The sequence below is a fragment of the Macrotis lagotis genome, chromosome 1 (genome assembly GCF_037893015.1).
Source record: "Macrotis lagotis isolate mMagLag1 chromosome 1, bilby.v1.9.chrom.fasta, whole genome shotgun sequence".
Classification (NCBI taxonomy): Eukaryota; Metazoa; Chordata; class Mammalia; order Peramelemorphia; family Peramelidae; genus Macrotis; species Macrotis lagotis.
In genome coordinates this window covers 55,361,657-55,377,552 of record NC_133658.1, presented here as the reverse complement: position 1 = coordinate 55,377,552, position 15,896 = coordinate 55,361,657, and the positions used below count along the sequence as shown (strand labels likewise).

The window sequence follows — 15,896 nt, the reverse complement described above, 5'->3', positions numbered from 1 at the left end:
AATTTAATAAGAAATCACAATCTCATCAAATAATATTTATCATCAGCAATAACAACAGAACATCCACAGTCAATGACTACAAGTATACAATAAATAACCACTCTAATGATAATTGAAGTGTAAATTGTATTGAATTTGAGAATGAAGAATTATTCTAAAAATTATCCACTTTGCATCTCTTCTGGATCTTGTCCTGCTTTTTGTAAAATTCCTGATTATTACTGATGGTAAATTATTCCTAAGTATTGCTGAGAAGGGCTCAACATCTGGACTCAGCATCTGAAGAGGAAGCTAGAGAACAAGAAGAAAGGAATTTATTAGCCATTCTTTATAAAATGCAAAGAATCCTTCCTTGCTCAGCTGGTTCAGGGAGCATGCCCTCAGGGTCAATGAATGCCAGGTCAGAACGGATTTCCCAATTTCTGAGTTTGATCTGATAAGTCCCAAAGGCTCCCCAGCCAATAAATCAAAAAAAAGGCTTCTGGCTGAGCATTCAGCTCCTGCTCAGAAAGGACCTTCCCATGAGACTTTCCAAAGCACTTTCTGGTGTATTAATACAATTCCAGTACAGTAAAGGCACTCAAGAAGGAAAGCTGTGTACTACTGATATTGTGTCTCTTTCCCTGCTCAATTGTAAACTTCACAAAGTCAGGGACTGGGTCTTATCTGAACAGTGTTATCTCCCTCCCCTTTCCTTAGAACCAAGTCCTAAATATAGACGGAACTTGGAATTTATTGAAGATGTGGAAGGAACTTGGTAAATCCCTGCCCCCCCAGGCACAAGACAAGCCCCATTCAACAAACTAAGGGATCCCTAACCTAGCCTAAGAAGATTAAGTCTTTGAGTCTAAAATCTTCATGTCCTTAATTACCTCCTCTCTTCTGAGTTCCAACACTCCCATCAATATAAATCACTTTATCTTCCAGCACTTTTAAATACTCACTATCTCCTCAGATGAATTATGTCTCCCTTTGGGAAGCCAGCCTGTTCTTGAGGAGTGTGATTCCCCTAAATAAACTCTCATGCTCCTATATCCCTCTATATGCTGCTAATCCCCTTAAGGAATCAGTCCAACTGCTGTACTTTCTTTCTCCCTTGGCTCCTGCTAACCACAAAAATATGTAAATAATTTTTGTACTCCCCCCACAAAAAAAGAGGTGGAAGGGCCCTTAGGGAGCATCCAGTTCAAATCTCTCATTTTACAAATGAGGAAACTGGGGCAAGCTGAGGTTAAGTGATTTTCCCAGGGTCACACAGATAGCATCAGAGATAGGATTTGAAACTAGTGCTCATTCCATTATACCAGAATGACTAGTAAGGTGATCCTAGGCAAGTTACTTAATCTCTAAATGCCTCAGTTTCCTCAACTGTAAAAGTGAGATCGAGGACAGCAACTTCTTGCCAGGGTTGTGGTGAGAATCAAAAGAAATCATTGTAATGTTCTAAGAATATCTGGTACATAGTAAGTGATTAAAAAATGTTTCTTCTCTTCCCCACCTCCAACCACTTTACTATCACATTGCTGATGTACCATATTTCCCTACCTTTTTCAAAAATTTTGGGGTCTAAAAACAGGGGAACATCTTATACAGTGCTTGTAGAATTTTTTTACTTGCACTTTCTGCTTTTTCACATTTGTCATCTTTGTACTCATTGTTTCATATTTGTTACCAGTATGTTAGGTTAAATTTTGCCATGTTCTGCCCAGAAATGGCTCAGAAAAGATTTTCATGCAGTGCTGTCTTCAAGTTCAAATTTGCAAAAGTGAATGGAAATTGTGCTGCTGAATGTCAGTTTGGGCCTCCTCTAACTAAGAAAACAATCTGAAACTGGCTACAGGAAGAAGAAAGTCGTGAGAAGCAAGTCAGCCAAATGGCTTGTTTTAGAGAGGGAATTGAAGAGAGGGATTGAAGAGTAAAGGGCAAGGGGAATATCTGTGTCCACAAAAATGGTTCAGCAGGAGGCCAGAAGAGCTGCTGATGAAAAAGAAGTGACTGATTTCCAAAGAGGACACAATGGATGCTTCAGATTCATGAAACAGGATAGACTGAGCATGCATCCAACACACCAGACTTGCCCAGGGAGTCCTTATGGTCAACCACAGACCAGAGCACAGGCGGGAGAGCAGGCAGAGCCTCTCCTAAGATAGAGATTTGTCATTAACACAGATGAGGATGAACTCATGGATGAGAGTTTCAATAGTGATGAGGAGTTGTATGAATTTTATGATGAATAAAATGAGTTCAGTAACTTTATGTGATACATTTTTTTTCAAATTTCAGGTCCCAAAATTAAGGTGCATCTTATACATGGGGAAATATGATAAGTCTTTTTCAATGTATTGGTTAGTTTTTCCAAAATGATATTTTTCCTTTTGTCAATCTTTATTATCAGAGGCTGGATCTCAAGAAAGGGAGCAGGAAGAATCTATTTGGGAAATGTAAGTGTTGTAAAAACTAAAGATATGCATAAGTTCTTTTTAAAAACTGCTATAAAAGAGACCTGTTGAGTGAATGAATAGGGTGATGATGATTCATTTCAACTTTAACAAGTCCCTAACATGTATGCATAGGGCTACAAAAACAAAATTGCTAATGATATTTCCCTTGAGAAGCTGATAAAACATAAACAAATTGGTGAATATCAAATAATTATAAGAGGAGGGGAGTGAGGACTTGACTTCAAATCAGAACTCAGATGCTTGACCCATACTATCTGTGTGACCCTGGGTAAGTCACTTAACGTTGATTATCTTGAAATAATAATAATAATAATTGTAAGAAGAAAAAGGCACAGATAATTTGGAGGATCTAGAAAGATTTCCCATAAAAAATGGAACCTGCCCTGAGTTTCCAAAAAAGCTTAGACTTCTAAGAGATGGAGGAAAGGACAAAGAGCCATCCAGAAACAGTAGGCAAAGTCTGGGAGATAGAGAACTGGGCTGGGGGGGGGGGGGGGTGGCTTAGAGACCAATCTGCTAAACCAGAGTCTGGAAAGGATTTGCAAAGGAAGAACCAAAGGAGGTCTGTCAGCTACTGCTAACAGCAACCTCACTTTGTCTACTAGGTAGGAATTCAGAGATTTAACCCACATCCAGAGTCTACAATTAGAATTTCTTTACTTTCATTTAAAATAAACATGGGTTTTACCTCCTGTCATAATGAAAACAACTCTCAGAGTCCCTTTCCACTAGCCCAGGCTCCCTGTCCAAGCTTATAACCCAGAACTCCCTTCATATTCTCCATTGGTCTCCTTGCCATTCCTCTCCCAGGACATTCCATCTTTAGTCTCTACTTTTATGAATCCCTAGCTTCTTTGAAAAGTTATCTCTTATCACATCCTCAAAGAAACCTTTTCTCTCCAGGCTCTGCTGGTGTGGGGGGGGGGGGGGCAGTGTAGATTATAGGCATTTGTGTGTGGATATTGTCTTACCCATAGAATGGAAGCTCCTTGAGGGCAAGGACTGAGCTCACAGCACAGCATCTGAATCCCTGCAAATCCTTAATAAATGCTTCTTGATAAATTCATTGACTGACTTTAAATTAGAGAGTATTTTAACAATGACTGAATAGCCAGAGGGAAGTAGGAGGACTGGGAGAGGCAGAGAGGAGGAGAAAGGAGGGAATGGAAAGGTTGGATAAGATGGGTGAAATGTCCCCACTAAACTCTCTAAACTTCTCCCCTCCCCGACCCCATCCACTCACCGAATAACTAAGACCACAATCTTCATGAGATTGTAGAAGCAGCCAAGGACAAGCTCAAGGAAAAGCAAACATATCCCACTGCCCTCCTTCTCCTCTTCCTCCACCAGGGTCCATGGAGCAGTCATTTGTAGCCTGGCCTGAATCATCCGCCACTTACAGAGTCGGTCCTCATCACAGCAGATGCGCCAGTGGTTGCAGAAGTAACCAGAGCCAGTGAACAGTCTTCCTATCATGCAGACAAAGGAAGGCAATGGCCCAGAAAGCAGGGGAGGGGAAACCCCAGAAAAGGGGATGAGCAGACCCAAGGACTCCCAGATACTGACCCATTCACTGGTCCACACCCAGCCCAGAGTAGGTGCTCACATATCCCCTGGGTCATTAGCCCTACCAGGATAAAAATTGGCTTCGTTCATCATCTGAACCAACCCTAAAAACATGCTGACATTGGCTCTGTCTCTCCCTTGCTTTATCTCTTCCCTGTTTTCACCACAGAATCATAAACTTAGAGAAGAATGGGACCAAAAAAGACCAATGAGTCCAATTCTTTCATTCTAAAGATGAGGAAGCTGAATCCCAGATTAGTTCAACTTGCCCAGGGTCATACAGCTTGAAGTATCTTGAGGTGGCATCCAACCCCAGGTCTTCCTGACTCTAGGTTGGGAGGCTCTGACCTCAAGGACATGACTGTCTCTTCCTGGAACTAAGCAAAGATTTCCATCACTGTATCTCCAACACCAGTACAAAGCATTGAACATAATGAGACTTCATATATGTTTGGTGATTAAATTGAATAATAACTTCTCTGAGCCTCATCTTTAAATATCTTCTCCAAATCCTCATCTTTAAAATGAGATTAATAAGGGGCGGCTAGGTGGCACAGTAGATAGAGCACCGGGCCTAGAGTCAGGAGTCCCTGAGTTCAAATCCAGTCTCAGACATTTAATAATTACCTAACTGTGTGGCCTTGGGCAAGCCACTTAACCCCATTGCCTTTCAAAAACCTAAAAAAGATAAAATAAAATAAAAAAATAAAATGGGATTAATAATCCTTATATACCCAACTTCACAGGGTTATAGTAGAGATTGTATAATGCAGTTCCTTCATTTTACAACTTTTCATGTAAAGAAGTTAAAGTCTAGCAAGGTCCAAGGTAACACAAGGAAATAAGATTAGATAGATGACAAGCATAGATAGATAGATAGATAGATAGATAGATAGATAGATAGATAGATAGATAGATAGATAGATGATAGATGGAGAAGGAAGGAAGGCAGGCAGGCATAGAAAGAGATAGCATATTTTTATAATGCTTCACAGTTTACAAAGGACTTTGCTTTGGAAAACTCTTTAGAGTAAGTAATATAGGTGATATTTGCCCATTTTACAGATAAAGAAACTAAGAGGTAAAGTGGTAAGTCAAAAACAGCCCAGTTAGTTATCAAGTGAGTTGGGTCTTGAACTCAGGTCTTGTGGTTTCACATGTAGCACTCTGCTAGAGTCTATCACCTAATAACACCTCAAGATGTGGTGTGAAGTTCTATACTTAGACCAAACTAGATGCTTTAGAATCTTTCAATTATCAAATTTTCTCCACCTGTGTTTGGATGAGCACAGGGCAGCTAGGTGGCTAAATGGATAGGGCACTGGATCTGGAATGTGGAAGAACTATGTTCAAATTCAGCCGAAGACACTTACTAGCTGGGTGACCCTGGGTAAATGATTTAGCTTCTGTTTGCCTTCAATCCACTGGAGAAGAAAATAGCAAAGCACTCCAATATCTTTGCTTAGAAAACGCCATGGCTAGTATAATCCACAAGGTCTCAAAGAGTCGGACAGGACTGAATGCCTGGACAACACTAGAAGAGTTAAGAGAGTCCTCTCCCTTCTAGTCTCCTGAACAAAGTGTGAATTCACTGGACAAAATTAGCCCTTTGACAAGGTACTTTGTTCTTGTAACAAAGAAGCCAGGATTCAGTGTGTTCCCATCATTGCAAAGTTCCCCCAGTTCAAGTGACCCTAGAGGGGGGCCTTGAAAAGGAAACAAGGGACCACCAGGATGGAGTAACCAGCTCAAGGGAGAGAGACAGCTCCCAGAAAAAAAGATGATGCATTTATTAGGGGGGAGAAACACTGACCAGAAGTAGGGATGTAGGGAAGGAGAAGCTGTAGATCAGACCCACCTTCAGGAAAGGAAGGAACAATAAATTATAAGGCATAAGGCCAGGACAGACTGGGTTCCTTGAAGAGAGGCCTATATATTCATGTTCCACCTCCTCCTCCCCCACCTCCAGATGAGAAGGAGCCAAAACAACAGGGATCTATCCCTCTGCTGGTACCGTGAGTCACGAAGACTGTAGCAGTCCCTTGAGAATCATTAGAGGACAATTTCTCCTGCCTGTTTATGGGCTCAGGTACCATGCTATGCCTTTTCTGTCAACTTAAATAAAAAATGCACTACATTTAATGTCTTATTAGGCTGAGTGCTAAGAGTTAGCAAGAAAGCTGAGGGCCCTTTCCTTCCCCTTTTCTGTGGAGACTCTGCCAGGAGCCAAATTCCATTGTTCTCTGGGGGGAAAGGCAGTGGGGGCATGAACTAAAAGAGATTTGTTAGAGCAGGCTTCAAGACTGAACCTCATTTGTGTGAGTGAGCCTCCAGGGCCTCGGTTCTTGACCACACATTACATGCATACGGTCGACCCAGGTCAACTTGCGTAATTTGTCCATAATGAAGCTAAGTGCCATCTGTCTCTTTTCCCACATGCTGGGGCTCCTTTTCACTTCAGCCTTTCCAGATCAAAAACATGCCCAATGCCAAAAAGCCTACAAGGGTGTGTTCAAAATTCATGAAAAATTAAGGCATGCAAAGCAATACATAAGAAAACAGAAGAACAAATTAGAAAACTCTATTTAGGGGACCACATTTTTCCCCAACAAGCTTTCAATTTAACACCAAATTCATAACATCAGACACATAGCAAACACTCAGAAAATTTGTTGAAGGATGGGCAGATGGACAGATGAATGGATGGATGGGTGGATGGTGGATAGATGAATGCATGGGTGGGTGGGTGGATAGACGGATGGACGGATGAGGGGGGGATTAATTAAATAAAATCCCAATACTCCTCCCATTCAATTAAATTCAATTATTTATCATATAACTGTTATGTGCAAAGCACAATACTAAATCCAAGGAATATAATCATAGAAGTGAAAAAAATGTCCCTGACCTGAAGGAGCTAACATTGACAAAAAAGATTTATATGAAAAAAGATAAGTAAACAGGAAAATAGAAGATCCTCTGAGGAACCATCAATAACTGGTTAAATCAGGAATATTTTTCCATAGAAAATGCCAACTGACCTGAGTATCAAAAGGAACTAAGGATTCCAAGAGGCAGAGATAAGGAGGGAGTTCATTCTAATCGGTGCAGTGGATAGAGCATTAGACCAAGAGCCAGGAAGACCTGAGTTCAAATGTGGTCTCAGATACCTATTAGTTATGTGATCCTGGGAAAGTCATTTAATTCCTATTTACCTCAGTTTCCTCATCTGTAAAATGAACATAATAAAGCACTGGCTCCCTAGAGTTGTTGTGAGATAACAAATGAGATAACAGTTATAAACTGCTTTCTGAACCTTAAAGCATTATATAAATGCTAATCATGATGACTATATCATCATCATCATCATCAACATTATTATTGTTAATAATAAATTATTGTTAATAATAATGTAAAAGAACCAGGGGAGATTCCTGTATAAATGCACAGGTGAAATACAGAAAACTAAGTTCCATGCTTCTGTCAGTGGTTAAGTGAGCAGGAAGAAAAGCAGGTTCCAGTTACCTTTGGAGTATATGCAGTCTGATGAGGTCTTATTTGCCTAAAAGAGGGAAAGGAATGAAAAAATCATTTATATAACCCCTACTAAGTGTCAGGAAATATGGGAAGGTACTAGAAGAGAACAGAACAGCCAAAGGAACTTTCTGGTTTTGATTTTCTTTTATCTTTGAAGTAGAAAGATAATTATTGTTCTTAATCATTAGAGGGACCAAAAAATGTCCTGAAAATTTCTGGACAGACTTGACAAAGAAAAACCCTGAAATTCAACCAGATATTTAGAAGAGATGCCTCCCTCTGGAAGGCTAATATATCTTATAGACTCTCTATTCATTTCTTAAAGCTAGAAGAGAAGAAAAGTGAGGGGCATTAAAAAACAGATTATGGCAAACTGAGATAGTGACCCTGGCTTTTCAGGGTGAGGTGTAAAGGGGGTGGGGTACCACATTAACACAGCAACCGAGTTCCTAAGACACATAGTGATCCATAGGATCACAGATATCAAAATGGAAAGGAGTTTAGGAGTCAATGAATCTAGAAGGAAACTGAAGCACAGCAAGTTACCCAAGGTCACTCAGGTAGAAACTACCTGAGGCGGAATTTAAATCTAGGGCATCCTGACTCCAAGTCCATATATCGCACAATCTCTCAAGGCAGAAACAGCTTTGGGGGGTGGCGGGGAGGCTGAGGTGGGGAACCAACAAGAACTAGAGTTCACCCTATACCCAGCATATAAGCCACCCCACTACCACCAAGTCCAGGAAGATAGGTACCTAGAGGAAAACAGGATCCCCAAAGAGGGGGAAGGGAGCCAAGAACACAGAATATTAGACCAAAGATCCTTGAATATAGAATGTCAAAGCTAGAAGGGATCTTAGAAGTCTCCAGACTTTTTAATTCATGGAATCCTATTAGTAAATATTATTTTGAATACACTCCCTCATATATGGTTTTGTAAAATTATTTATTTAGAGTATATAGTAAGTGAATCACTATTCAATCCAAGAGTTACATTGGGGTGATCTGGGGAGCAGAGGCAAGTATACTGGGGGTGGCAAAGAGAAATTTTCTCAATGATGCCTGCAGTTTTTCCTGTAATTTTCCAAAGCTTAATTTAGATTATAATTACCCAGAGTGACTAATAGCCTAGGCAAAAGAGAGAAGAGTTTGGCAATTACTAAACAGTTAGAAGGTGAAAGCAGGGGAGTGTTGGGGTACAATGGGGAAGAAGGGGTGGTGGGATGGTATTGGAGCTAAGTTCCATGACTGGCCACTGAGGCAAGGGTGAGATTCAATCCACTTTCCCATGCTGGGATTTGCTGATTCTTAGGGTCAACCTAAAACCTTTACTTTGAAGACTTCTACCTTAGGACATAGAGAGCCAAAGGATGTCAACCTTCTCATTTTCCAAACTTTCCCTTTCAGCTATGTCTTTCTTCTTTAGAATGTTCATTCATATGAAAACATTACTTGGGAAAAGAAGGGATAGATGGTTAAGTTTCCCCCAAGCTCTCCAATGGATAGGCCAGCTATGAAAAATGTTTCGTGGTGGTTATCTCCTCTAGTATTCTACTTCCTAAACTTCAGTCCAATCTGTTGGGGAATTAAAGTCAATTCAATGCCTTCTCCTCCCCTGCCTGCTCAATTCTAAAATTCTGCAGCTACTTTCTCATCAGACCGCTATGGTCTCCATTACTACCCATTGCTGTCCTCCCTCTCCCCCATGTAACTCAGGTTACCACAAAGTCTCTTACCTTCCCTGGGAACCTGATTGATCGAGGCACCCAATAAGGGAATGCAGCAAGCTCCCTTCGGACAGGGAGATGACCCCCAAAGCTGTGGCAAGAACAGGCACAGAACCTGAGAGTTCTTGGGAACGAGAATCGGACTTTTTTCTGGACCTTTTTGAGTTAAAAAGAAAACATTTAAAAGGATCACTTATGATGCAAGAGAAAGACAATAACAGAAAACTGGACTTAGAACTAGGAAAAACCTGGAGATTTCTTTCATCTTTTTAGAGGCTGATTTGTTAAACAGCAGTGCTAAGGATTGAACCCAGGCCTTTGGACACAAAATCTGGCATCCTGTTCAGTGTGCTCCTCAGCATCAGCAAGTGTGGAGCAGAGCATTGTAGGCAAGAGACATGAGTTAAAAAAAGCCCTGGCCCCTGGTAATGATGACTATCAACTGGATGGTAGGTGACAAACAGTTCATTCATCTCTGGGAGTCTTGTCTCCTCAGTAAAATGAGTCGATACCTGCACTAAGGTATCCCATAAGGGTTCTCATGAGGAAAGCACCATGTGAATGTCTACAGGGCCATACAAAAGGGAGCTGCTATTGAATTTCATTTCATGAACATTTATTAAATATTTACTATTGACAAGATGGGTGACTAGGTGGTACCATAGTGCAGGAAGATTCATCTCCCCAAGTTCAAATCTGCTCCCAGATACTTACTAGTTTGTGACCCTGGGGAGTTACTTAACCTTAATGGCCTCAATTTCCTCATCTGTCAAATAAGCTGGAGAAGGAAATGGCAAACCCTTCCAATGTCTTCACCAAAAAAAATCCCAAATGGGATTGTAAAGAACCAGAAATCTCTGAAATAACTGAACACCAACAAGGTGCAAGATATTATGGTAAGGGGCAGCTAGGTGACGCAGTTGGGACAGCTAGGTAGCACAGTGGATAGAGTACTGACCCTGGAGTCAGGAGGCCCTGAGTTCAAATCTGGCCTCAGACACTTCATAATTACCTAGCTGTGTGGCCTTGGGCAAGTCACTTAATCCCATTGCCTTGCAAAAAACTAAAAAAAAAAAATTAAATTAAAAAAACTGTTAACTGTTGGGGGAATGCAAAGATCAAACCAAAATGTTCCCTGGAAAAAAACAAACAATTATTAAGCACCTACTGTGTTCCAGGTCCTATTCTAAGAAGTTTACAAATATTAGTTCATTTGATTCTCACAGCAACCCTGAGAAATAGGTGTTCTTATTATCCCCATTTGACAGATGAGGAAACTGAGGGGAAATGATTTACCCACAGCTAGTTAAATATCTTATAGAGGACTCAAAATAGGTCTTCTTAATTTCAGGCTCAGCTTTCTTTCTGTTGCACCACCTAGTAGCCTCAGGGAGCTTAAGGAAGAATTCAATCAGATGATTCTTTCATTTTTTAATATAGCCAATTACAGGGATTTTTTTTTTTACTTGACTGCATATTTGTTAAAATGGTTTTGTTTTTTCCTTTAGTTTTCCAGGAGCAGGGGTCTAAGAAAAAGAGAAAAAACAAATGTTGGTTACTTGGGGAAGAACTTGATTTCTAAAGAAATTTCTAATGGATTTAAAGCTATGATTATCTCTATAGCAAGAGAAGGATACAGGCCTTGTGGTAATAGGTTCCAGCTCTCCCTTTTAGAAGCCATGCAACCTTGGACAAAATCACAACATATTGTCATTTAACATCCTTTGTTTCCTCACCTGTAAGATGACCCTGACTACATGACAAAGATATTAACAATATCTTAGATTTTATAAAATATCCAGAAAATCCCTTCATTTAATAGTGAGTCTGGAATAATAATATAATTAAGAAAGGGTTTTGAAGATCACAGGACTCTCCTTTTCACTCACTGTATGATCTAATAAAACTGGACCAATCACTACTCCCTAACCTTGTCTTGTCATCTATCACCTCTGCTTATCCTGAAAGACAGGCAATCCCTCATGTCCCAGGAAGTTACTTCCTCTTATCTCCACTGACTTACAATCCTTCCCTTCCTTCAAAACCCATCTCAAGTTCCAACTCCTCCTTGAAGTTCATCCTAATGCCTCCAACTGAAAACATCCTCACCAGGGTCTGAGTGGAGCATCTGTTGGAGCCATCAACGTCTACCATGTGTCATTCCCAGGTGAGTGGGGTGATTTAAATGCTGAGTATGTGGTAAGGCCTAGATCTTGTTCATTTTCGCCCCTTGATAAGATTAGTAGCCATCTCCTTGAGGGACGGAACCCTAGTGATTCTGTTTTTCAACACCTGGAACAGTGATTTGCATGTATTTTTGGACTAGCCTACCTATCACTTCATCCATGAAGGGAATTACTGGTTCAGATCAATGAGTCTAAAAGAGAAAGCCTCTGAGATTTGCTTTAGACAATATGGTTTTGCAAGTGTCAAAGGAAGAACCTGAAGTAAGAATTGGCTGGATCTAGGTTGTCTCTACAACTGCTATAAACTGATGAATGCCATACTTTGAAAGCAGTAAGCACTTTACTCTAGTCTATGATCCACACATCAAGTCACAGCATATGATAGACCCTAAAGGAAACTCAGGACTTTTTTTGCATTCTCCTCCCAACCTCAACTATGGAAATTCCAGACCATTTCAGACTGAAAGCAAACTTCTGTCATAGAAAACCTCAGTATCCAGGCTTCCAGATCCCCTGATCAAAAAGAAGAATTAGGCTTTTTCTCCTATCCCTCTGATATCTCAAATCTCTCCAAATAGGAATTACATATAAGAGATAAAGAAATTTCATCTATTCTTATGATAGATACCAAGAACTCTAATGAATTACCTAAATGGAACTAACCTTTAGTCCCTAATGGCTCAGCATCCCCAGCTCCATCTCTCACCATGCATACTTACAACACACACACACACACACACACACACACACACACACACACACACACACACCAACCATACAAACAGGCAAAAAACACAAAAGCAACTTAGTCTGGATAGCAACATGGCAATAGAGTTGTTGCAATAATGAGGAAAGGAAATTCATATAACACAAGACTATTTTGCACTCACCAGAAACAGCAGGAAGGAATGGAATAATGTGTTCTAAAGAGCAAAGGAGCTCAATTTGCAACCCAAAGTGAGATGTTCTACAAACCTGAACCTAACAATTATTGAAAAAGATAGATCTTCAATAAAAATTTCCCATCTCTAAACTGACAACCAATCCTGGCCAACATCATTACTGTGTTTCTGTTTAGGATCATTAATCATATTTAGAATCCTATTTCTAGATCTGAAATGAATCTCTGAGGTCATCTGCTCCGGATCTCTCTCTTTACAAATGAGGAACCTAAGGTCCAAGGAAGTTAAGTGATTTGTTCAAGGTCATGAATTATAAATTCAGGCATTTTAAACCTAAATCTTCTACCTCTAAATTCTGTGTTCTTTCTTAGCATCCTCAACTCCTTCTTTTACAATCACCTGAACCACATTTCCACCACTCCTGGTCACCTACCAGCTTGTGGCATCTCAGAGACCGAGGGACCCAGTAAGGGAAATGTGCTTCATCTCTGGGCACAGGTAAGAAGCCTCCAAAGTTGAGCTGTCGAGAGGAGCACTGACAACATGCCGGCACTTGGTAAAAACTATCATGGGTTGAGGCATCCTGGTTGAGTCAAGAAAAGGGAGACAACTGAACATAAGGTAAGATGTGGGATATAAATCCTAATACTGAGTAGATCAACAAAACAATCTGGATCAGGAGGTTAAACTACCTGTAGGAGAGACGGATAGGATTCCTAGTGATGTATATTGTTCTGAGTCTCCCTGAGACCCACACATACAAAATCTATGATAAGAAGTAAATCCATTAGCACTAGTTTTTATTTCAAGCTAACATCATCTTCAGTATTCATTACTTGAACTCTCATCTCCAATTAGACTGGATTACTCTGTCCCCCCAAACACATCCTGTACTTTCTCATATATTCCCTCCTTCCCTCCACATCTTAGAATCCCCAACTCAGCTCCAATATTACTTTCCAGGTGACCTTTCCCACATCATCTACCTCATTCCCAGACTTATATTTTGGGTTGGAAGTCTTAAAATATCAGTGTTCTGAAGAAAGGGAAAAAAAGTGCTTTCCCAACTTAAAAAAAAAAATCAGTGTTACAAGTCAAAAAATTCTTTTTTTTTTTTAAGATTTTGCAAGGCAGTGGGGTTAAGTGGCTTGCCCAAGGCCACACAGCTAGGTAATTATTAAGTGTCTGAGCCCAGATTTGAACTCAGGTACTCCTGACTCTAGGGCCGATGCTCTATCCACTGCACCACCTAGTTACCCCAAAAAAATCTTTTGAAAATTAAATATCAGTCAAAAAAAAATCAGTGCTTTGAATGAAAAGAAATGAACCAGTGTGTAAATTTCATATCAGTATAAATTAAGGATATTGTTTTATAAGTAATAATTTTTAAGGTCTTCATTTTAATTCTTGCTCCTAATTTTGCCACCAAGTATAATGACAAAAACTAGACAAGTCTGTTTCTCAGAGAAAGGAAATCTTTCCTAGATTATAATTTCCTTATTATCTATCCATAGATTAATCTTTTAAGTATAATAAATTCTTAACATGGAGATCTATTAGTACCAGAATTATCAACAAATTAGGTTGTATTTTCTTATTGTTTTGCAAAAGTACTTCACTATTTAAAAATTAATATGTTAAGATCATTATAATGCCAAGTTTTAACTTTATTTTTATATAAAATCATATATACCTTCTTTTCATGGTTACCTTATTTTTTATATACATATAAGTATATACACACATTATATATGTAAAAACCATGTATATATGTGTGGTGTGTGCAGTGTCTTGAGGTGTATGTATGCCTGTACATATATGTATATGGACATTCATGCACACAAGGTTCTTTTGGTATATCCTAAGGTGTGTACATCCATAGTATCAGTATCTAGTGATGCCTCTCATATAATGAAGATTTAATAAATATTTGGGGACCCATTCAATGCTCCTCCCTTCAGCTGAAGATTTTGTGCCTTCCCTCACCACAAAAAAGCCCTAAAACCCCAAAAAGCATTGCACCCTGAACTATCATAGTCACTGATCCTCATGGGTGAATGAATGTGTTTTCCACTCTTTCTCAGAACTGGTTTTATTGGAGAAAATTCTTAATAGAGAAAGAATTCTTATTCAGGTTGGGGTTAGGTTAGATAATCTCTGAGCTTTTGTCCAATTCAGAGAGTTTGTGATTCTCCATATAAACTGATGGGAAGGAGTGGTGAGGGGGCCTGGGTCAGTGAAGTAATACTGAAGGAGGACAGAGATGTTTTTGACATTTTTTTTTCTTTGAAGGCCCCAAATTCCCTGATGGAAGACAGGATCAGGATAGAGAAAAGGTAACCCCTCTTACTTTTTCTCCCTCACCTTAAAGTCTATGAATTTCACTTTGGACTTCAAAGTTCCAAGGTCCTTATTCCTAGATAAGAAGAAAAGGAAGTCCTTAGAACATGAAAGGTTTCCTACAAGCCAGGGAATATTGAATGGAGGAAGCTAAAATAATAGGCTTAAGGAGGATGGCCACAGCAGGACCTCCTTCTGAGTTCAGAATGTGGAAGAGAAGGTCTGAGGTTGGGTATGGTGTCTGTGGGGACAAGGGTGTGTGTATGTATGTTTATGTATATGTGTATGTGATCCCAATGTGAATACAGATAGTTATACATGACCATTTGGGACAGGGATTCAGGGATTCTATTTTTTGCTTTTTTTTTTCAGGCAATGGGGTTAAGTGACTTGCCCATGATCACACAGCTAAGGAAGTCTTAAGCATCTGAGGCTGGATTTGAACTCAGGTCCTCCTAACTCCAGGGTTGATGCTCTATCCACTGTGCTACCTAACTTCCCTGGATTCAGGGATTCTTAACTAATTTCTGTATCATGGACACTTGTGACAATCTAGTGAAAATGATGAACTCCTTCTCAGAACAATGTTTTTAATATATAGGTTTATAAATACATGGGATTACAGGGAAACCAATTATATTAAAATATAGTCATCAAAAAAAGATTGTAGGAAAAAAATAAAAAATATCTTTTATATAAAAAAAGAAAATGATATTCAACTATATCATCTAAGTACCCTTCAAATTTTAAACCTTATGATTTCATATTCTAAACTTCTGATGCACACTTGCTTACACACACACACACACACAAACTTCTGCAAAAAACAAAGCAAAAATTAGAATCCCTGATGTCCCAAATGGTCATGCTTAACTACCTGTATTCACACTGGGATCACATACACACATACATAAACATACATACACACACACACACTAGTATTCCTTCACTACTGTGGATAAAAGAAAATCTACCTACCAAAAGATGGACCTGTTGGCTTCATGATTCCAATCCAGGTTTCTGTACGCTGGAAAAGAAAAAGGAAGGGAGAATGTGGCCTTATTCTCTCCTCCAGTAACATGGGAGGAAAGGAGAAGAGGTTATGGAACAAGCATTTCACAAGGGATGAAAAGAAGACTTTTAGGAAAGTTTGTATTTCTTAATAAATTTCTTAAT

The 15,896-nt window shown here is 39.5% G+C and overlaps 1 protein-coding gene across 8 annotated transcripts in view; it reads right to left on the bottom strand.

Annotated features, from left to right (window-relative positions):
• The window catches only part of C1H16orf95 (chromosome 1 C16orf95 homolog), a 54,980-nt gene that overhangs the window by 24,103 nt on the left and 14,981 nt on the right, over nt 1-15,896 (bottom strand). For 7 of the 8 annotated variants that reach the window (XR_012471671.1, XR_012471670.1, XR_012471667.1 and 4 more), the window contains exons 3-8: nt 15,699-15,747; nt 14,745-14,796; nt 12,814-12,963; nt 9,302-9,448; nt 7,554-7,590; nt 3,706-3,931 (exon numbers count right to left, since the gene is read on the bottom strand). Coding sequence is in view for 1 of the 8 variants with exons in the window: in XM_074201743.1 (XP_074057844.1) it covers nt 3,706-3,931; nt 7,554-7,590; nt 9,302-9,448; nt 12,814-12,963; nt 14,745-14,796; nt 15,699-15,747 (661 nt within the window). In the remaining 7 variants the exon portion in view is untranslated. The remainder of the gene's footprint in view (nt 1-3,705; nt 3,932-7,553; nt 7,591-9,301; nt 9,449-12,813; nt 12,964-14,744; nt 14,797-15,698; nt 15,748-15,896) is intronic. The other variant, XR_012471677.1, reaches the window with a different exon arrangement.